The following is a 24,478-nucleotide window of genomic DNA, read 5'->3' on the forward strand; positions in this document are numbered from 1 at the left end:
AAAGTCTTTTGTAGCCAGACTAATCCCAGACACACCTCGTGCTGACCTTTACACACATACACACAAAACTTTCTTGGAGACTTTCTTCCCCCAGTCCCTTGCTCAATTCATCTCCCAGCAGGGCTGCCTGCTGGACTTGGTGATCCTGCTTCCGTTCAAAGGGAGAAAGCCTCCACCTACCTTCTCTCCTTCCCTCCCCGGTTCCTCACTCTCTCTCTCCTCCTTGGGCTGGCAGGATTCCCGGGGCAGAGCATGCAATCAGTTTGCAGGGAGCAGCCTCAGCCACAGGAAAGATGCAGAAGCACAGTCAGAAGGAGCACCTCTACAAGCTTCTGGTGATCGGAGACCTGGGAGTGGGCAAAACCAGCATCATCAAACGTTATGTCCACCAGAACTTCTCCCCCCACTACCGGGCCACCATAGGGGTGGACTTTGCCTTGAAGGTTCTGAGCTGGGATGCTGAGACTGTGGTACGGCTGCAGCTCTGGGATATTGCAGGTGAGTACAGAGGAGAATACTTTGCTCCATAACTTATGCAGAGACAACAGAAAATATAGACACAATACCATTTGTACTAATCTTTAAGTTGGAAACTACCAGCGGGTAGGCGGTGAGAGAGTGGAGACTGAGGGGAGAAAACTTTAAGGGCAGATTGAAATTTTGGAGTTTCCCTGAAGCCAGCAGACCATCAAACAAGAGGTGTTAAAGTGAAACCTGCCCTGTCTGATTTTTGTCCTATTTCGTATGAGTGTGGGGACATAGGCAGCTCTCTCCCAATGCCCCAGTTCTTCCCCTGCAGCTGCTGCTGTTCAGCTTCCCTCATCAGACTAACAGATTTCCGTGATGGGAGGGAGAGTAACCAGAATTTCCTGTTATATCTATTTAATTTGGTGGAAAAGGTGAGGGACTTAATAAGATGGTTAAGATTATTTTTATAGCTTAAAAAATAAGGAAAAAGTATCTCTGAGTTACTTTCTCAAAATACCTTCCTTTCCTTCCTTTCTGTCCTACCTTTCTTCCTTTGACCCAATGAAATGTAAGCAGCTTCTGACATGCTTTGAGAAGTATTCCTATTTGGCAATAATCCTGGTTGTTAAAAATGTGTTTACTCATGTTTACTTGTCCTTATTCCAATATCAAGCTAGAAAAGATAGTCTTCTCTATGTGGGGAGAAAAAGAATAAAGAAGTCCAGCTATCTTTACATGCTTACATAATTAAAAAAGACACAATTTGAAATTGTTGCTGCCCATGCTTTGGAGATTTTGTATTTGGCTTCCAGTTATATCCACAACTTTTTTTTTGCCATCCCCCTTACTAGTAATTAATCATTTTTCGTTTAGTCCACAAAATAGAAGTTTATCTTGATAACTATTTCACAGGCTGTAAGTCATAATTTTTCATTTGGTGTGTGTAGGAATCCAAGCACAGCTATAACACCGTAGCTTATAGCAAAAAGGAGGGTGTTTTTAAAACTCAATTAAGAAGTTACATTCATTAAGTGAGGAACAGACATGAACATTATATCAGCTGTTAGACAACTGTGCCAGCCTGTGGCCAGAACTGTGGGTTCAGTCATCTAGTCTGGAACAGCACTGAGTAAAACTAGTGAAATGAGAAAATTCTTGACATTCTTATCAGCGGAGGGAGTGCCTTTCTTCTACCCTTAGATACCTCATGTCTGAGCTCTGAATTTGGCACCAAAGTACCAAAACCTATGCAACATTGCTGCTTTATGCAAAACATGCACAGCTTTGGCTTTTTTACATGTCAGTGTAGTCTCACGTTTTTATGGTATTAAATATATGTATGCTCAGTTTTCTTTACTACAGGCTGGATTAATAGGGAAAGAATTGGTTTTAGTGCTCACCAGTGGCCAATTATAACAATAAATACATACACATCCAGCAAAACTTTTCTGCATGAGAAAAAGCTTTTGATAATAAATTCTGAATGCATCAGGGACGTAAAGAATGTATTTTGCATGCCTTGTTTCAGAGATTTATTACACTACTAATCATGTGCTGGCAGATCATATGATGTAGCTTTCAGTCAGGCTGCAAAAGCAATCACACCAAGTTGTAGTACTGAATGACTAGCATGCTTCCTGAGTTATCACACATGACAGAGAGAATTACAGCATAGTACTAAATTTCATATGAATCACTCAATTCAAAGCACCTCTGTGAAGGTCAAGACAGTGGCTGGTAATAAAGAGTTGCTGTCTAAGTTTTAATGACTCCTGTGTAAAGATCTTTAGCTGTTGATGGCTATACGTAGAAAATAAGTTCTGTAAGCAACACACTGAATTCAGATCAGGGTGGTGTTGACATAGAAGTTATCAGCAATAAATCACCTGCCCGATGAGAATAAAAGTTTTTTTAAAAATGAAAGCAAAGCAAAACTGATTGTAAATACAGAGGGAATGGAAGTGTTTTATCCTTGCTGTGGCTGGTCATATATCACCATTTGCAAAAAACAAATATGTGAAGATAAGAGGATAGAAAAGAAAATCTACAGTCTCAGAATATCCTCTTTCTTTTGGTAAAATCTGTTATTAATTCCTGTTTAGATTTGGGGGTAAAGCAATACATTTTTGTTCTCTAATCAAACTGAAGGATGTTGGTGTAGCATTGGACATACTGAAGAGAAGCAAATGCTGCAAATATATCAATGTATGAATATATGTGTGTGTAACAGGTGTCATTTTAGCTTTTATATTTTTTCCTCTTCTTCCTTTATACAGCAAGTGAACTTGCTAATAAGTATAATGTACACTTTTCCTTGCACTTCACTGTGTGGATCAGTGAGTGGTAAATTGTTTAACAGTCTAGAAATAATTTTATCAAAAGTGTTTTGAGTACAACTAGTGTCAAGCTTATCTACATTATTAGAAGGAATTACGTGCATGGTGACTTCATGGGAGAGATGACATACTCCAGCTATGGTAGGACCAAGGTAGCTGTCTCTCTTTGTTTACCCTTACAGACATAAGAAGAAAATGTAAAATTTGTTCTTCTGGTGTTGTCTAATTTTGTAGTTAAATGTAGTTTGTATTTCTGTAATATATTTTTTTTACTTTGTCAAACAAAACACTAATAAGATCTAAGAGCTAAATGCTGAAACTGTGTTTATTTACATGAGTGATAAATGCTGCACAATAAACATAACTAAGCATTAGGAAAAATAGTTCAAGGATAAGATAGGTTCTTCATCACATATTATCACATTAAGATTTGGGAATTGAAACGGATAACGTATTGCTGAAGCTATGAGTGTTATATTGGAATAATTTGACAAAACATCATGGTTTACGATGTTAGGATATCTATAACAACACACTGACAGTAAAATATATGCATTCATGCCTGATCCAGTGGAGTGCCTGAAGCGTCAAGTGGCTGAATTTTGTTGGGGGGAGATACACGTGGTAAAATTCTCCTTGGCTTTACTTCCTAACAGTTCAATTTTGTTTTCTTGAATGTCCCAAACTCTACTTTTGGTATTACTGTCCCTTTTAAAGTGTACCATCATCTTTACTGTTGTCTACTACATCTTGAAATATTGCTCCTCAGCCAAAGTTTTTTTTGTTTCCTTATCATTTCTGCTGCCTCTGTGAGATTGTCCTTTAAATTCATTAACAGATTTTTAGAAGGAGAGCTTTAGTGGAAACTTTAAATGTATTTTGAACAAGGCTTTTGTGATTGGGGTGCAGATGCAGACTGGGACTGCTATTGCAGACAGCAATTGGTGTATTTCCTCTTCATTTCTCTCCAAGGCTGATCTCAATGCTACTGTCCATGTTTTGTGTTCACTCAGCCCTGACATTTCTCTTAAGAACAGTTTTAATTGCAGATTTACAGCAGGGAGCTGCTCTATGAGCGCAGTGGAGAGCAGAGAGCAGCACTTCAGAGCTTTCTCCCTCCCCTGATACTATATACTGACACGCCGTTGTGTCAGCATCATGGTTATTCCTCCGGCTGCATGCGTGTGGGCTGGATTATTCATTATTACCAAAAATATGTTGGTTTACTTTGACAAGACTGGACCTCATCTCACAAACAGCTATTCCAATGCATTAGAAATAGCCACACAACACCAATGGTGAAAGAACACCTAAATTTCCTTTCCCTGCAACTTTCACCCTTGGAAACAACAGCCTGTGCACAAATATAACTAAATGTCTTTGCAGTTATAAAGTTTTTAAGACTATTATGTTCCAGAAAGAGTAAACAAACTCTTCATTAATGCCGGGCACAGCACATCTTCAGTGGTTTAAGATTTTAGTGACTGCTAAGCACTGCAGTACATATGCATAAATAAGATAGTCATGGTGATTTCTGGGCTAAGTTACCTTGAAATTACTATTTTGCAAATGTAAATAAGTCACTCACTGTGATGGTTTTATTTCAACATAGATTTATAGTGGGATCTGTGGGCCTGATTCTGTTGAGAGCCTGCTTTTTCACATTCTGGGGCGTTGAACACCATCTCAAGCCTTGCTTAAGTTTCAGTCCATAATGAGTATGACTTGCATCCAAGGGTGAAAATTCTGAAAGTTATTTTGAAGTGAAAGGTAAAAATTGTTTAAATCTTCTCCACAATTTCCAGCTTCTCAGTTGGCTAAAGATCCTCTGTAAAGCATGGTGTTTCCCAGAAGCTTTTGTGTCTTAGGATGAGGGATGGTGGCAAGAAGTAAAACCCATTGTAAAACTGGGCATTAGGCAATTTTAATCTATTTTATCTTGCAATATATTTCAGATACTGTGGATGAGATGGTGGAAAATAGCATTTTAGCACTTTATCATTAATCTTTATAGCTTTATCTAAAATGATAGCAGTTAATAGAAATTGTAGATTTCTGTACTAGTCATGCTGGCAAATATACGTGGGGTGCATTTTTATAAGCAATGAAGATGCAGCTGTTGAATGCCTTAAGACCACAAAATGATACCTTTTCCTTCAGCAGCAGTACCACTGAGATTAGGGTAAATGTGCAGACAGATGCCACTCAGAGAGACAGTCCTTCCCTGTAACAGAAATCTTGTTGCTTTGGCACCTTCGTCTCAATGGGTTCACTTCAAAGTAGGGTGAAATCCATCTAGTTTAGAACTAAGACACATTGTACTGAACCATTTGAATATAAGCTACTCACCCTCAGCTTGCTGGGGTCTTGAGGGTAGAGCCTAAATACCTCCAAAATGAAGTTTATGTCACTGCTCTTAGAAGTCGATCCTCGCTGAAAAGATGCCCTTTAGATACCATTTTCAGTTTCTGACTACAAAGGGATCCTAATCTTACATACATCCAGTTAATTCTTCGGAGCCTCAGTTAAGGGTGACAAATCCCAACAGAAAGCACCATCTCAGTGGGCAAAGGCCATCAGACTAGTAGAGTTTGATGCTGGATGCCAGTGGCCTTGCAAGGGATGCAGTAAAGTACAATGGTCCTGACCAAACAAATATTTCGCAAGTTTCTGACCCTTCCAATGAAAAGCAAAACCTATCCTCCACAATCCCTCTTGCAACAAAGTAAATTCTAATGTTCAAGGCTGCCTGTGAGATACCACCGAACACCTAATGGTTGACCTATTTTTTAGCCTAATTACTGACTAAGTCATTGTGATGCTTAAAATCTAAGGCCAGATTCTGACACCTTTAATGCATCGAACAGTGACAATTTTAATGAAAAAATCTACTAAATGAAAAAAACAATTAGGAACCTCATCTATTAAGATATGTATTTGTTCACATAAGGGAGAATGTTTGGAAAAAATAGTCCCCCTGGATTCTTAGACACAATATTTAGCACTCCAAGCACAACATAAACACTAGAGAAACTTTTCTCAAAGTGTAAATTAAATAAAAGTAAAGTTGTTGTGTAAAAGACATAAAAATAACATCCGGTGGTGTACAAACTACCTCCTTACCATTCAAAGTTGCATAAGTATATTCGAATATTATCTAGAGTTGACGGAGTTAAAGGCCACTTAAAAAAGGGTTTAGACACTTCACTCAACAGCTCCATTCTTTCTCTTTCTTTGAAATGATTGTTAGTGGAAATTGGTTAGCTCTGTCTTCCTGCATAAAACTGCTTGTACAAACCCAGTGGCTTTTCTGTGCAGTGAAAAACCTATGTGTCTGCAAAAGCAGCTGGAATCAGGAAGAGGGAAGTATCATATCAGAACTTTGTGACCACTACTAGTCAGAAGTTGACATCATAAGAGCCCCTTACTCCTCTAATAACCGATAGTTTGTGATGAATGATTGTATGCTGCAAATTAATAATTTGGCTCATGTTCTATAACATGTCCCACTTATCTGATATGTGTCCCAGTAAACATATGTATGCTCCAAGTTTATCTCTTCTTAGATCATCCGCATCTCATCTACAGTGCGAGCATAAAAAGAACTTCACATAAGAAGTATAAAGTATTGCTGAAATACAATATGCACAACAACCTAATTGTATATCTTACTGCTTGCTTCACTGATAGGTTTCTAATCAGACTTTGACTTTTGTTAGAAGGCATCTTATTGCAGATTTAAAAAATTGCTCAACAAGGAGGTTATTGAATAGCACATGACTTAGCCATTCATCTGATTCACCCACTGATAGAAATCATAAGACATTTTAATAAAGCATAGCGATAAGAAATTTTCAATGTGACCTCGTATTTCCCAGAAATGATATATTTCTATCTTGCTTTATCGGTGGGACGCAGTGCTTGTTTAAGGTAAAAAAAAATCTAACATTAATTTGGAGAAAACACAATCCACATTTGTTTTCTGTATCACGTATATGACTTTGTCTTTGCTGCAATAGCGAGTGCATAAAACCAAAAATAAACATCACAAACAGATGATGTTGACCCTGTAAGCGCATTCAGTGCTATTTCCATTAAGTGAAACTGCATGGTCTAGAAGCCCAGTAATCAGCAGTCTTCAGTTCTCACCCCTGCCTTACATTTGACAGCACAATTTCCATCAGATAAAAACTCCACAGGTAACCTTCTTAGGGTCAGAGGCAGATTGCCAATCTTCTTGTCTTCCTAACCTACTCAAAATTACACACATTGAGAAAATAAGGCTAGAAACAGGTTTCCGTTGAATGCTGTCTATTTTCATAGCACCTTTTCTCAGTTATGGAAGTGCATGGTTAAATATAAGAGTTGTCTTTCTTAAAGACTGCTGGTTTTGTGAGATGTCTCAGGAATTTATAATTCTTCTTTTTTTTGGACCACAGCTCAGCATTAGACAACAATGGAAATTTTGGTTTTTCACTTTAAGAGAAATTCTGTGTGTTATCTTTCCTTCCTTGCAAATATTTTTTTCTAAGATTCCACAAAACAATATCTCTACAACTACCTAAAAGGAGGTTGTGGAGAGGAGGGAGCTGGCCTCTTCTCCCAAGTGATTGAGGGCAGGACAAGGGGAAGGTTCAGGCTCCGCCAGGGGAGGTTCAGGCTGGATATCAGAAAAAAATTCTTCACAGAAAGAGTCATCGGGCACTGGAACAGGCTGCCCAGGGAGGTGGTCGAGTCACCTTCTCTGGAGGTGTTTAAGGAACGGGTTGATGAAGTGCTTAGGGACATGGTTTAAGGGAGTGTTAAGAATGGTTGGACTCGATAATCCAGTGGGTCCTTTCCAACCTGGTGATTCTATTCTATTCTATTCTATTCTATTCTATTCTATTCTATTCTATTCTATTCTATTCTATTCTATTCTATTCTATTCTAAAACCAGCATATATATTAGCAAACACATAGCTGACCAACATACAACATCCTGATGTCATCTGCTAAGTTTTACACTGTTAATCATATAAAATGATTGATAGATATCTATGAATGTCCATGTTTTAATATAATAGTATATATTAACTCATAAAAGTACTGTGAATAAGTTCCTAGAATACACTTTGAATTCAGCAAATAAAACCATAAATCTTCTGAACATGCCTAGTGTGAAACATCTCCTCCTAGATTTTTTTACTGGAGCAGTGCAGCTCTTAATATTGTTACTGCTGTGCTGTTTTTTAGAATACTTCTCATATACATAAGGCTTTAAATTCCCCTTTCTCACCTCTGCGTTTTATTTTGCCCATAAAAATAAATTCATTACTCTAATGCCTGGTATGGCTCCAGAGCTCAATTATGTTACTGTTGATTACAATCACTTCATGAACATATGCTAGATTCTCTTTGTGCATGAAGAGATCAGTTGTTAGATGTTTCCCACAAGATGCCACGATATCAAGGATCTTCCAGTCTGTTACCTAGACTTTTTTTTATGACTCCTGTTTAAAGTCCTATAATACACACCAAGACCCTCAGTGCTGTCCACAGAACTAATCTATCAGCCTAATGAGACTCTACACTGAAGTTCAAGATTGTCATAAAGCCATTACATTTCCTTGTGTTATTTCTGTAAAACTCCTTTTTCATGCTGTACTCTCTTGCATTTTCATACAAAAGAGACTAGCATGGCACTTACCATTATTTAGGCAAAGGGTAGCTTTCCAGAGACTTGCAAAATGAAGTCCTACCTTCAATAATGTTCTCTTAGAAAACCTACTATGTGAAATATTGACCTAGATTGGAAGCAATGTTTTTAAAAAGTGGTGGTTTTTATTTTCTCCTCCCAATTTCTTCATCACAGGTCAGGAAAGATTTGGAAACATGACCCGGGTATATTACAGAGAGGCCATGGGGGCATTTATTGTCTTTGATGTTACAAGACCTGCAACGTTTGAAGCAGTGACAAAATGGAAAGAGGATTTGGACTCTAAGCTGGTTCTTCCAAATGGCAAACCTGTGCCAGCAGTCCTCTTAGCAAACAAATGTGACCAGGGAATAGATGTTCTTATGAACAACGGCATCAAGATGGATCAGTTCTGCAAAGACAATGGGTTCGTGGGCTGGTTTGAAACATCAGCCAAGGTAATGTTGCTTTTTTTTTAAAATATTTCTCCAAGTGCAGAGAAATTTGTTCCTAAAATAAATTGCTTGATCAAAATATGCCTCCTGCAAAGCTCCTTTCTTAATTAATTAAAGGGGAATTTGTCATTACTATTACATTACTATTATACCAATACATTACTATTTCCTTTAGTCTTTGTATTACAAAGCAAATTATATGCAACATTATGAAACGCATCTGCTTTAATATGATAGGCCAGCAGTAAATTATGTAACTGGTCAATGACTTACTGTGTAATAGCCTAAGGAGGAAGATGACCTTTGCCAAGACACAAAACTACCTTTGCAGAATTTGAGGATGTTTTTCATAAATCTTAATGGTGCATATTATCTCTAAAAGTTTATCTAATCGCTTTGCCTGAAAAATGCTGATTTGAGACAATAACTTAGTTGTGTTAGATTCCAGAAAAAAGGTCAGTCTGTTGTAGCACTTGTAAGATGTTCACTGTTATAAGCTCTCATTCTCAAAAGCCTTTTCAAGACAATCATGTATCTGAGGAGAAAGGAAAGATCAGTGGTCAAAGTGCTGAATGATTTGCCCTAAGGTTCAGTTGCTTGCCTTGGTACAGATTTCCTGGGTGTCTATATGAAAATGGAGATAAAAATAAGATAAAGCATTGGGACTTTCAGAGTATAAAGGCCCCATGTACAGTGGCCCTATATGTTAATTTCAAATTTCTCAGATAATCTCAGTGCATGCAAGACTTGGAGAGCTGGGACGTGAAATATTGACTTGAATAGAGCAAAGCACTGAAAGTTCTGTTTGTTATATTCTCCAGTGATGAAAGCTGATGTCATCATCAACAGCTCTGTGGAATGTTTGGATGTAAATGTAAAGTGTTTGGCTCTGATTTGACATAGATTGTTAGTAGACTGCAATCCAAAGTTCTAAATTCAATTGTTTACTTTCTTTTAAGCACCTTATGAAAGTTATTTAAGAACATTTGGAGTGTATACTTGTACATTAATTTTCTAGCCTCGACTCATTCTTTAAGCATTAATATTTAAAAGAAGTCTCACTTGTAATCAGCAGTAGGAACAGCAGGTGTGTAGCAGAATATCCTAGTCTACTTCAAGCATTTCATGTACTTTGGGATGAGATTGCGGCCCTTCAGTACTTAAAGGGGCCTTATAAGAAAGATGGGGAGAAACATTTTAGTAGGGCCTGTAGCGACAGGACAAGGGCTAATGGTTTTAAACTAAAATAGCGGAGATTTGGACTAGATGTAAAGAAGAATCTTTTTATGCTGAACGTGGTGAAACACTGCTATGGCTTGCACAGAGTGGTGGTAGATAGCCCATCCATGGAAATATTCAAGGTCAGGTTGGACAGGGCTCTGAGCAACCTGATCTAGCTGGAGATGTCCTCACTTACTGCAGGGATGGTGGACTAGATGACACTTAAAGGCCCTTCCAACCTAAACCATTCTACGTCTTTTTGATCAGTGTCTTTGCTTTCTTACTTAATGAGTCTTAAAATTAGTCATTATTTCTTCAAAATGACATTTTAGTGAGACATTTTGGTCTAAGTCAATGTGTAAACTATCTTGCTGTACAAACAAGGTACTTCCCATTCCCGCATGTGAAGGACCTGGTTTAGATTCAGATCTATGGATCTCTGCTAATTTATGCTGCATGAAGTGACGAGAATCCAGCGTTCATCTTTAGGATAACCTGACTTATACTGTGACTAGTATCTAGCTCTGGTTTAAGAGAGAGGCCAAGATGGCTAAGATCTCTTACATTATCTTCTTCATGATAATTATGTCAGAAAGCTAAAGAACCCTAGAGAGTGAAGCATTTGGAATGGCAGCTGTCAGTGGACTGTGTGGAGAGTTAGGAGATTATTACAGGACAAACTATTATTATTTGTTTAAGGATTACACATTCTGGCCCTTTCCAGTATTCTATTAGGTGTCTGACTGTCTTTCAGGCCACAAATAACATGAAGTACATGGTTGTGAGTACTTGGGATCCGGTTTCAAGCGATGTGTAACACTGTATATGGCTGTTTTCTTCAGAATTACTTTTTTTTCATTTCTAATGTGAGTCTACATTTCCTGGGGACAAGGACTAATTCAGTTGAAGCTGAGGCCTGAGTGCAAAACCACCATAAAAATCATGTGGAGAGACATGAATAACAGATTCTTTTAAAGTGCCTGTGTCTAAAAGATGTTCAAAGAGACTGAGAGGGATGGACTATTGATTAAAAGATACAGGGCCATTTTTTCATGATTCTGTGTTTAGATTTTCAAAGTCATGCAGATGGTCACTGCTCATTGGCCTATGGGAAAGGAATCTGTACCCTTAATTCCATGCATTAGTCCCCATCAAGCACCTGTCCACCTCTTGAAAAGAACAGCCACACTTATTGTGCCAAGGGTGTGATTGCAGGTCATGACAGAGAATAAATGTACAATTTCAAACGCAGCAGAAAGGTGTTATCATGATGATGGAACCAGTCTTGGGCAGAACTATGGGAGTATAAAGGACATGTAAAGTTTAAAAAAGTCACCAGAAAGGAAAAGTTTTCCAAGTTTTTCTAAGCCACATAGAATTTTTATTTTGAATTATTTTAAACAAAATAAGCATCTAGTTTCTTCTTACTTTATTTAACTCAGAAAGCCAAGCAGTCCTCAGGTTACTACTGTAGTCATGTATGACCTGAAAGAAATCCAGCTATAGCCAGACTTATCCTCAAAAGACACTGTGAAGGCAGCAGTGAGAGTTGAGGACACATGGCTCTGTTATCAGACGTTCTCTGCTGCTGTAGACCAAAAGCTAGAATCTGTTATTCTGCAACCGCATACCTGATTTCCACCTAGAATTGGAGATTCCTGACTTTAAAATGGTGCAAAGAAGAGTAATTCCACTGAAGATGGTAGAATTACAACATTTAGGCCAAGTTAGATCACAATCGTTTTCCCACTTGATCTAAGTTATGAACAAAAATCTGCGCATTTTCTCTAAACAAAATTTATTATTACTGCTATTTCAAAATATTGGATGTTACATGTGTCTGGTATTCTTTGAGCCTAGGGCATGTTAAATAATTGAACTTGGGTCTGGGGAAAATAAAACCTAGCTGTGTTTGCTGTAAAGAATAGAATATCTTTTCCAAAGCAGGAAAACACTGTCAGAGAAGTCATCCTAAGGTATTATAGCTAGCAGTTCTAACAGTTTAAATAAGTAATAACTCTTCTTTTGTGGTATCCTGGAATAATTACATCTCCAGTGGTTTTCTGGAGACTTGCTTGGAAATGTTATAGCCTTCAGAGCAAACTGAATTGATTTATGCATATTTTATATGTAATCACCTCACTAGAGGCAATTACATATGAAAATACATCTTTCAGCTTTGGCTGCCTTGCAGATAGTAGCATGCTATGTATGTACCTACCATATTTCAAGCTGTCAATAGCTCGAAATTTTTGTCTGTAGCACTGGCAGATTACAGCAAAAACCATCACTGTATCTTTCTGTGGTGTTGTTTTTCTTAACAATTTCAATATAAAACATTTGAGCCGCCTAATGCATTCTCATGTATTGGTTTTGATTCCTACACTAATCTAAACAAAATACTCAGCCTGTTCCAGTCATCTGCTCCCTGCAAAGACAGAAGAATTTGTCCTGATAGTTTGTCATGTAAGAAAGGCCTTATTAGGCAGTGGTGCAATGCATTATAGTTGTAAGTAATGCATATCACCATATATACTGTGGAGATCCTGGTCTCTTTTATATATGCATACTTAGTTTCCTCATGTTGATTGCAGTCTGAAACACACATCCCCAGATAGCCACAAAATAACTCTTAATAGTACATTTTTTAATAAATTTAATTACTGCAATTGTTGTTAAGCATGCATTTTTTTAAAGGAAGGAAATTTCTCCTTCCTGTCATGCACTTACTTATCCAGCATGTGGCCATAATAGCTGAGAGCTCCACTCACATGTCCAAGCCTTTAAACTGTTTTCATCACCAGTCTTAGTTCAAAGAGGCGAGTTTTTGCCTTGGATTAGAAAAGCAGCAATTTCAAGCTTATTGTCACTTTATAAAGAAAATGGAACTTGTGCATCAAAACAGACAAGTCTGGCAAAACTAAATGTCCTTCAAAACACCTACTTAAGAAATAACTTGAAATACCTTATGACTAACCATAGCTGAGATGTGATTATTCTTGTGTTTCTCTTTTCCCTGCTGTAATTCTGCTGTCAACAATACAGAATCCGGTGAAAAGACATTCACTTTTTAGCCAAATTCCCCAGAAGGTCTCAGCCGTGTTTTTCCAACCCATACCAAACTAGGCTAAGCACACAGCTTTCTGTCCGCTGAGCATTGTGGCCTAGAGGCTGAATGAGCACCAAGTCTCTGAGCTCTAGGACGCATCCTAGAACTTTTCCTCCTCTAGGAAAGGTAGAAAATAAAAGTCCTTTCTCTACATTTTCCATGGCAGGCAGTCCACATTTTGCCATAGTGCCTAAATTCTGGAGTAGGAATCAGGAATCCTCTTTGCTGCTGATCTACTGGGTAAACTTCAGAAAGTCACTCTATTCTCTGATCCAGTCTGTTCTTCCCTTAAAGTAAGGACAGCAATTCTACTCATATTACCAGCCAGCTCTGTGCATGGACAAAGCTCAACTATCCTCTGTTTAAATCACAAATTCTTCAATTTCTCTCACAGGACAATTATTAAGAAAGTTGAAAAAAACAAGCTGTACTGTGGACTTACAGAGGAAAAGGATATGTGTTTTTAATTTCCATGTAGACAGATGAGGTCTGGACACATATTTGAATTAGGCTAACACACTACAATTACTCCACTGATCTGGTAACTGAAATCAAAGCAATCCAATTGAGACTGACAGACCCAGTTAGGGGTATGTAGCTCCCTACATTGTCTTTTTAAGTCACTCAAAAAAAAATGTGTAACAAATCTTAACACACAGAGCCCTAGAAAATACTTCATCTTCTGCCATAAACCAAGAAATGAAGCTGACACCTATGGCAGAAGCTTTTGGTTCAGATATACTGTCACTCAGTGCAGAGTCCTCTGCAGAGCTTGTTTCCTGTAACTGAAAGGAAGAGAGTTTCTTCACGTCATCTTATGGGTTTAGAGCTGTCCTATAGTTCCCTGGATCACTTTTATGAAAGAAGTTATTTACTGCTGGCCAAAAGCTGGAGATTCACAGAATTGAGGTCAGAAGGGACCTGTGGAGGTCACTTAGTCCAACAGTAGTCCTGTAGGATATCCAACTAGCTCTAAGAATTCAGTGGAACGAATTATTTTCTTCACAGAGTTGCAGTCACAGGAGTTCACATCCAGGAATTTCACTTTCACGCATCTGAATGGCTTTTGCCTTGTATGGTTATATTTTCTTAGCAACACAACCACAACAGTATGGCACATCTTAAAAAGGCTCTGCTGCCTCCAGTTAACAGGGAGATCTGCTAAGGGAGCACTTGGAGCCATTCCCTCAGACTCTTGGTGCAGGGAAGTGCAGGTTATAACATCTTGGAAGTCATATTTCTGCTTCTGTATTTTAGGGTTATAGAAATAAAATGTGAGAGTATATGATTCCCACTAGATTCCCATCCAGTACCTGAATATTTCAGAATTTGTTAAATGTTTAATTAAGGGAAGATGATTCCCCTTAAGTCCAGTAGTAGAGTCATGTCTCTAAGCAGGACTGGCTCTATTCCTCCCCAGGTGCCCATGGTAGGTATCTATGCCTGCTTATGCATTGTTCTTCACACTGACGTTCAAGGCAAGTTCATAAGCATCATATTCAATCAGAGAAAGAAGCTACCCAAATTTAGAAAAGAAATAATTTTATACTAGAAATCAATGAGACAGATGAATCTAAGATATCTGCATGGCAAAGAAAGGCCAGTTTCTTTTGGAAGTGAGACAGGCCAATAACACTAGCAAAGGCTTTTTTTCTTCACTACAGGGCTAATACACGGTCTAGTCTGAGGGGATTTATTTCCTATATTAAAATGGAATGCTCTAAATATTAATAATCTGCATCTAAATTAGAGCTGACAGATAGGGAGTAAGGCAAGCCAGAATGCAAAGGAGCTTGCTGAGCTTAGGTACTGCTTTGAGACAAATTCAGTAAAGTTTTTATTTTCCTTTCAGTTGGTTGCTGCATTACAAAACTATGGCACTATTTCCCATATAAATATGTTCAAAGGTTTTAAATCTTGCAACCCTCCTTCACTGCTCTGAGTTGGTATCCTTTCCCTAAAACTACTCTTTGAAAACATACATTTAAAGAAGATGTATAATTTCATCTGTGTCTTCCTGTTTTCCTTTCTGAGTTTCAGAAAGTGCTCTGAGTTATTTTCTTTGCCTTGCTCTGTTTGGTAACAGAATAAAGTAGCCTGTGCTGATTTTCATTTACATTACATTACATTTTCATTACATTCCTTTTTGATGAGGTCAAGAGCAAAACCAACTCAAATAGTGAGACATCATCACAGAAACTGGTTCTTGCTCTAGCAGACATTGGCAGGTTTTTGCAGGGTAAGTTACTTAGGGCTGGATTCACAACTTACCTCTTGCATCACTGACTGTGACAGTATCTTTCAGGTGCTGAGTCTTACTGAGGAACAAAAGCCACAGAAGTGGGTTAGGCACCTCAGGGGACAAAGCAAGGGGAGATGCCCAGGTGAGGGTTTCATAAAAAGAGAAGAAGAGAGGAGAGGAGAGGAGAGGAGAGGAGAGGAGAGGAGAGGAGAGGAGAGGAGAGGAGAGGAGAGGAGAGGAGAGGAGAGGAGAGGAGAGGAGAGGAGAGGAGAGGAGAGGAGAGGAGAGGAGAGGAGAGGAGAGGAGAGGAGAGGAGAGGAGAGGAGAGGAGAAAAAAATATGAACTGCAGTAATCACCATAATTCTTGTGGTGTTTTGTGAAGAGCAAAAACCATAAGGGAGATGATAGTTAAGCATTTGAATGGACAGACTGACAGAAAGGTATCATTTCACTCTGTTCTCTCACCTATATTTTCTTTCTTTTTTGAAACAAAAATTATTCTATTTTTTTCTCTGTCCAATCTTACACTCTGATTGATGATTTCTTTGTATTTGTGGGGTGGATTTTCACCTGTTCTTTTTTCTCTGTCCTTCCCTAGATTGCCTTTCAACGCCTCCTGCTCTCTAAAATTAACAGGTCTTTGGGTGTCTGTGTTTGGATAGCAGATCATCTATTGTCTTCAACTGCTTCACTGCCTAGTAGAGTATTGATTTTTGAGGTTTGGGGTTTTTTTGTTGGTTTGTTTTGTTTTTTATTGCAAAACACTCTGTAGGAGAAGAGGTGCAGAAATCAATATTTCATTAGACAGACCAGAATACAGTCATGTCTGATCCACAGACCTGGGACATGTAGTAGAAACCTAGGATTAGGTTTGTGACAAAAGGCAATGGTATCATCAGAAAGGAAGTAGTCATGAAATGGTCAAGGAATAGAGCTGGGACAGCAGGAGTTGCTTTGTGGGCATGAGCAAATGCTCCTTGCAGCGAGTGACTTAGTACGTTGCTTCTCATCTGTACCACATACCAGTTGCCACCTGAAACATGGGAGAAGGCTAGAGATAAACACAAGATCAGAAACAACGGGGCTGTCTGCTGGAGTCACTCTTGCTCCCTTGACTCTGGCAGAAATTTTTATCCACACATCTTAGACAGTTCATCTAAATGTTCAGGATAAGAAAATGCCTGTCTGATCCAACACACATTATGAAAAGGATTTCTTGTTCCTCTCCTCTCACACAGAACAAAAGGCAGAGTTTATTTGCATCAGCGCAAATGCTTTAAACAGTGAATCATAGTATGATAGTATAGTTTGGGTTGAAAGGGACCTTAAAGAGCATCTAGTTCCAACCCCCCTGCCATGGGCAGGGACATCCCACTAGATCAGGCTTCCCAAGACCCCATCCAACCTGATCTTGAACACCTCCAGGGATGGGGCATCCACAACATTCCTGGGAACTTGTTCCAGTGTCTCACCACTCTCATAGTGAAGAAATTCTTCTTGATGTCTAGTCTAAATCTGCCCCTCTCCAGTTTATACCCATTCCCTTGGTCCTATCCCCACAATCCTTTATGAATAGCCCCTCTCCAGCTTTCCTGTAGGCCCTCCGCAAGGTCGCTATAAGATCTCCTCTGAGCCTTCTCTTCTCCAGGCTGAACAAGCCCAACTCTCTCAGCCTGTCCTCTTAGGGAAGGTGCTCCAGCTCTCTGGTCATCTTTGTAGTCTCGTCTGGACCCGTTCCAACAGCTCCATATCCTTCTTACACTGAGGATTCCAGAACTGGACACAGTATTCCAGATGAGGTCTTGCAAGAGAGGAATAGAGAAAATCGCCTCCCTCGACCTGCGGGCCACTCTTCTTTTGATGCAGCCCAGAATATGGTTGGCCTTCTGGGCTGGGAGCGCACATCGCCAGCTAATGTCGAGCTTCTCATTGACCAGCAATCCTTGCAAAACAGTGCATTTTTCTTAAAGAAGTAAGAGCTCAGTCACATCAAATTCATCAGGTGTATCTGAAGGGCTGATGCCTTGGCAAACAAGAAAGTAAGCGTGAACTGAAAACAGAAGTCTTTACAAGAGGAATGGCCAGAGCCAAGGATGATCTAGAATTCAATATTTAGGATATTTTCAGTTGGAAGGAGACTACAGGGATCATCTAGTCCATCTAGTGATCATCTCTAGCTGCATCTACTCTCACTTCACAGATAGTAGATCTGGGCAGACACCTACCAGGGAAACAGCAAATTCAATCTATAATGCAATTAACATAGAAATAAGAAATATGGGTCAAATTTGGTAAAAAATTTATTAAAAAAGAAAAAGACCTATGTAGAAAAAGAGAAGCTTTTCATTTCCATATTGCCAAACTCAATATTTTGACTTGTTATGTCAAAAGATACTTGTATTTTCAAATTTGACTTTCTTTCCCCAAGAGCTATAGAGCTTTGAAAAGAGGTTTAATAATCCAACCTTGCTTTGATTTGAGTTCTGGCTTCAGTAAAATAGCACTGATTTTTCCTTTTGAATTTTTGGGCTCATGTATGGCACATGAACTTCCATCACCTATACCCGTTTTATGTTTTTATGGGCTTGTGTTCAGTCCCCCTTTCCCACTTTTGCAAAGTGCTGATCTTAAACCTCTGACAAAGAGGGTTTCTGTTAATTCTTCTGAATGTCAACTAAATTGGGCACAATCTCAGATAATCTCTCGGACATTCTGTGAGAAACACTTGCTGCCATCTCAGGAGAGAAGCAGCACATGTGTTAATGGAATGCTTATCAGTCCACTAATAAAGAAAAACACAATCTAAAAGATTTTTACAGGTGTGTTTTTATGCATTTAACAATCCTGTTTCATTTTCAGCTTTCCAAGCAGTACAGGGAGATATTTTTTGTTGTCTATTTTTTCTAGTAAATATTCACAGTGTTCTGAAAAAGACTTTTGGTACATGCTTAAGGAATTTGAAGGCATCATGTGATAGAATAATGTTTTAATATCTCAGTATAGAGCCGATTCCCAGATCTGTATTACTTTCTGGGGGTTAGCATGTAAATGCTTATTCTAAAGAGTTGGTTTTTTACAACTACCTGATGTTCTTTACAGGTCAAAGTTCAAATACTTAAATTCAGTTGTGTAGCTGAAGAGAACTGTGAAATATTGGCACTAATTAGAAGTTTTGTTTACATACCCAGTATTCAGCTATTTTCTGTGGTGCAAAGGGGGGATGGTCAATGGATTTTGTTGAGCTTTGCCATTGATTGCAAGGGGAATAGAAATCAACCTCACAGAATCCATTACTTTAGCTTTTGGTCTTCATGTAATTATACCATCGCTACTGAAACTCACACGCATGTACATTGGTTACCTTTTTTATAGTTGAACTTCATACTTGCCTCATATGATTTGTTTGAACACATGCATGCAAAAAACCCATTTCACATGTTAAATTTTACAGGTTATTTTATCAGTGAAGCTGAATTGATGCTCAGCATTCACTGAAGGTAGACTTCATGGCATTGTTTGCATTGGTGTTTACAGTCACAATATAACAGGCTCCAGATTCAGCTTGGAAATCTGAGTCAGTATTAAGTTACAAATAAAAGCTGAATCTTTATCGAGCAAGATGAGTATGGCCATATACATAAAAATCTTCCTATATATTTGTATGCGTTTCTATATATATGTGGGTGTATGATATAATTTCCCAGCAGTTTGAAGCTACAGTGAGATTTCTACCTCCTGTTATATAAAATAAGTAATCAATGCCAATAATTAAGAGTAGAAGAGTGTCTTTTATACCAGAAAGCCTGACTTTTCATTCCAACAATATCAGTGGCTGTCATTAAAAAAAATTCCTTACTCTGTATTATTACTTATTGTACACATTATGCTGAGCTGTGTCTCACTGATCAAACTATTTCAGCTTTGCTTTTTCTACAAACAGAGTGAGGGTTGCTGCATGTGCTGTTGAAGTAAGGCACATGTAGAGGAAGATGTGCTTTGCCTTTTTTTTTAAAGCCCTAGAGTGAGGATTTCTCTCTTACGTACCAAACCAATGGTGTTATAACTCTTCTGAGTCAGTACAAGAGAGAGAAGTCAACCTCAAAGAAACAAATGGTCACACTGAATTATGTAGAAGTCTTTTTACTCTTTTGTGAATAACTTGAGATTATGTCGTTTATTAAATGGATTTAGTGCATCACAGGTATCATTGTGTGCATTTTATACAGAAATCTTCCTGAAACTGTGGAGAAAGCTTTAAAAAATAAGTGCTGTTGATGGCTGCAATTGCTAATAGTTAATAATTTGAAAATCAGAGTAACTGTTTATTTAAGCAGTGAAATATGGATTCTGGAGCTTTACTTCAGGCATCTGCCTTTAATATCCCTCTGGCATTTGTTTGTTTAATTTATTGAAGCAATCAAATCACCAAGAGTTTGGAGTAATTTGAAGTGAGCTCTGTGTATAATTTAAAGAAGAATCATAATATACATAAAACCTAACTAACTTGAAAACTACAGTAAGCACTATTTAAGACAGTAAATTTTTGAAAGCTGTTTATTGAGGAAAGCAAACTTTGATGTTGTCTAGAGAAAAATTAAATTATGCACAGGAAATATGCAGCACGGTGTAATTAATATTGACTAATCAACCTCCCCTTCTCTTTCATTTGCAGGAAAATATAAACATCAATGAAGCTTCCAGATGCCTGGTGAAACACATAATTGCTAGTGAGAGTGATCCAGTTCAGTCTATTGAACCAGATATTGTAAAACCACACTTGAATTCCTCCAAAATTTTCAGTTGTTCTTCTTGCTTTAAATCCTAAGAGACTTCCAGACTATTACAAGAGCTGAACAACTATGATTCACAATGTATACTTTATCCAATGTACCCATTCTGCCCAGATTGTCCATAAGCAGATTACCATTTTGTCAAAAATATGCTTGATTTTTTTCCATAATTTTTGGCAGCTAAAATTTGTTATGAGATGTTCATCAATAGCAACTGTTCAAAACTGTGTTTGGCTACTGGTCCAATAATACTTATGGTGATTGCCTTTTCCCAGTTGGGTAGCACCAACAGTAATATCAAAATTATTTCTTTGCAATGTGGTTTCTGAAAGCTCATATTTGTGATATGACTGCAGTAATACTCTGCTTGTCCATTGGTCCTCCAGCTCATCTTCTCAATATTCTCATCAGGCAACCATGATTGTTACACTTTTTTGTCTCTACTCACTTTTGAATGATTTTGTTTCACACACGGAAGATGATGATAACAATGAAAATACAGTAATTGAGAAAGAGGCAACAGAAATGTTCACAATTAAATATTCCCATTGCACGTTCAGTCTCCTGGGTGAAATGGCAGGACAGAACATGAAGCAATCCTCCACATCATTCAGTTATCCAGAAGAACTCAGCTTGTAAGACTGAACCCTGATGTACTTTTTGCTGCCCCTTTCTGAAGAGTTAAATTCTTATAGTTGTTAGCATTGTCTTCAGGTGAAGCAAGACGAAACAAGTCAAGGGCTGTGGGAGACAAAACAGGGAATCAGAGGTACAGTGACATAGCTGAAGTATCTGAGAGTTTTCAGAAAGGTTATCTATACTAAAAGGCCAGCATCTCCTCTGAAAAATACTCAGTGGGTTTGTTTCTCCCTCTCCATCCTTCATGCTGCAGGTGTTGTTCCTATGTGTTTAAACTTCGTATATTCTGTAAGTCCCTGCATGCATCCTTCCATTATGTTGATTCTCATGTGAATATTCACTATCCACAGTATATTGTAACTGTTGAGCTTTTCAGGAACACACCTGTATTGAACAGGAGGTTATTTGCTTTCTGAGAGCATTGTTCTAAAAGATACAGTTGTATGAAAGGTCATAGGAAACAGAATGAAACAGACCAAAGAAATTCCTGGAATGCATGCAGAATTTGTTGAGCTGTACTATGAAAATATAATGGCTGATTCAGAATGTCACAAATTATGTAGGTTGGTGTAGTCATTCAGACAAGCGTGTCTAGACAAGAAGTCTTGGCATCTGGCTGCAAGCCTTTACAAGACAAAATTTACCTGTCTTCTGCCATAGACAAATCACTTCCATTTTCTTCTTCCTACTCAGCTTTCTCCTTCCTAAGCTGTGAACTGTCAGTGGCAGGAGCTGTCTTCTGAGACGGGTTTCTCTCCTTAGAGAAGTGTAACACCGTGGAGGCGAGGCAGAATCTCATGACCTCTTGTGTTTGAAAAAAATCACTGCAATATTTCACTGAAAACGTAGATGGAAATGAAGGAGTAAAACTTTTAAAGCTGGTAAAACAGATGTTGTGTAGGAAAAAATGAAATAAACAAAAAAAATCCTCAAGCTGACCTTATCCTTTCGGACCTGCTCATGTGTCTCTTAATTTGAACCTATCACTGAATGATGTATTACTATATAGGTGTTGCAGAGGACAGCCCGGGACAGATACATAGCTCTTTATGCACTCTTCCTAGAGCCTTAAACTGTTATATTTTTGTCACAGTAATAAGAAAGTAAGGTCTGTGGTTTCAAGAATAAAAAGCCACATTCAGAATTAATCTGCCTGGACATATAGATGAAAGGATCCTCTTATGTCATGAGATGGCTTTTTTTTGAGGAGAGTAATTTTCAAGTTTTCTTGATCACAGTGTTATCCTTTAATAGCTGTGTCAAATATCTTTTAACTCCTGCTGTGATCCGGGTCAAATGTCTTAACCTTTCTGCCTCAGTTTCCTCATCTGCAAAATAGGGATTGATGTACGCACCTACCTCACAGCACTCCTTGAAAGTTACTGTTGGCACTGTGCTTCGAAGTTATATGTTATACAAATGCCAAGCTCTATTACTGCTCAGAATGAAATATGAGTACCCTCTAGCATAAATACATGGTGCTGTAATGCCGTAATGTTCTAAATCTATCCAAGGCTTGTCTGTGTTGCAACAATTAGCTTCAATTATTCCACTTCAGTTAACCTAGTCAAGGTTATAAAGCAATGAATGACTGCATGGGATGATTAGATTAGCTGCAGATGGGTTGCAAGGGGAAACTGTGGCTGCACAGATGTCATGGTACTAGTTTAATAATCTCAGCAACAAAGCTCCAACTCAGAACCAGCACCAGATCAGTAATTTTACATTTAAAGCACTATTTAAGTCATATGGGTGCCTCATTAAGGATGACACCTAATTCATACCTGGAGACAACACAAGTGACTAGATATTCAGATGGCTTCTAAAGGGCTAAGTTTCATAAGCTGAATCCTGTACTTTAGTTATAAGTCTGGATGCTTCAAGTAAATAAGAGGAATTTGTCATTTCTTAAAAAAATTATTTTGCTCTCAAATTGCAACAAACATAGTAGTTACTAATTTGTTTCAGTTATCTTCAAATTAACTGTCTTTGATGGGGTCTAGCCAATATTCATAAAGTGTAATGATACCTGTTAAAAATGTTTGAGAGTTATGGATAAAGATCTGGTATAACAGTAACCAAAAATACCCCATATGAGCAAAACACTTAAAGGACATATGAATTTTTTATTTTTTTTTCTCCACCATATTTTATAAACCTGCTTTATACTATGAACTCATCATCTATTGCCCTTTTTTCTGTTGTGTCAGACTTCACTGCAGTCATAATTGTGGGGCAGATTTTCCACCTCTGGTAGATGGTGGACAGAATTTGGCCAATTTCTAGACTAAGGATTGTAGAATATGTAAATTCTAAAGTCATAGATATTTACAACATAAGAATTAGAACAGCATCATGAAGAATCAGGCCTCCTTAGGAGGTTACATAATTCCAAATGCTCATTTCGATTTGTACTGAAGTGATAAGAATCTGTCAAGTATCTTTCTACAATGCAATAAATGTGTGAATGCCACCTGGATATCTAGCAAACAAAGCCTTCTTAGAAAGGGTTGTCATACGTAGACCAGAATAAAAGCTTTAAATTGGCATTAATGAGCTCAGTTTGCACCAATACCCTTTTAGGAAGAAATGTAAAATTTAATTATATTGTGTAAGTCTCTAACAGGTTGGATTTCCTTGTTTTTTTATTGATACATTCTGTGCTATGTCCTCTTTGCTGGTCGTTAGAGACCAGGCATCTTAATTGCACTGCCATTTTAAAATGAAACATTTTTGCCCTCTGCCTGCAATAAGCAATAACAAACATGAGTCTCTATTGCCTTCCACATCAGCAAAGATACTGCAAAGTGGATTTAAAACTCATTTTCATTCTAGTTCTCCATAAACACCCCTCTGGGTGTCCCAGCACCTAGAACCAGAGGCTGATGTGCAAGTAGGTTGTTGCATGCTAGGGATCATCCCAAAACACTCATGAAAAATGTTGGTTGAGCATCTCCACCACACAGCTTGATTTATCAACTCAGCCACACCACTACTAATGACAGAATGTCTTTCATTTTCCATCTTTGAAACTCCATACATAAAAACTCCTCATGATCTTATATATCTTGGGAAGCATATACATATTACTAATAGAAAATGAATGGAGTGAAACGTATATATTACTCCATTATTCCAGAAAGATCATAATTTATTATGGCTTTGAACAGAAAGCCATTTGAACTCTGAAAATTAGGCTTTGTTCTTTTTACGCACCGTGGTTTTACGTCATATATTTTCATCAAACTTTCCAATTAAGGAATAGTTGTTCACAACGGTACTTTGTGTATACAGCTTGACTGGTTGTACATCAATATTTTTATCTTCAAACTTTTGGGGGGCTTCTATTTTAGCCTACCTGACCATATAAAACGGTGAGGGGGGGAGAAGGTGAGTGTTTAAATAGCAATTTTGTTTTACTTCTTAAAACAGCTTGTCGAGCTGTATAAAGTTGGTAAATACATGGGTAAATGCAATTTTATGTCAATTGCCAGGAAACAAATCAATGAAAATATATTTTACTGCACCAATATTTATGCA

At 38.0% G+C, this 24,478-nt stretch overlaps 1 protein-coding gene across 1 annotated transcript; it reads left to right on the plus strand.

The window, feature by feature from the left end:
- The first annotated feature begins 218 nt into the window (after positions 1–218).
- On the plus strand, positions 219–24,478 carry RAB38 (RAB38, member RAS oncogene family). Its single transcript, XM_009566395.2, has 3 exons — positions 219–498; positions 8,659–8,939; positions 20,182–24,478. Exons 1-3 carry the CDS (start codon positions 294–296, stop codon positions 20,332–20,334), a joined length of 639 nt encoding a protein of 212 aa, XP_009564690.1. The 5' UTR covers positions 219–293; the 3' UTR covers positions 20,335–24,478.

Source organism: Cuculus canorus, chromosome 1 (genome assembly GCF_017976375.1).
Source record: "Cuculus canorus isolate bCucCan1 chromosome 1, bCucCan1.pri, whole genome shotgun sequence".
Lineage (NCBI taxonomy): Eukaryota > Metazoa > Chordata > Aves > Cuculiformes > Cuculidae > Cuculus > Cuculus canorus.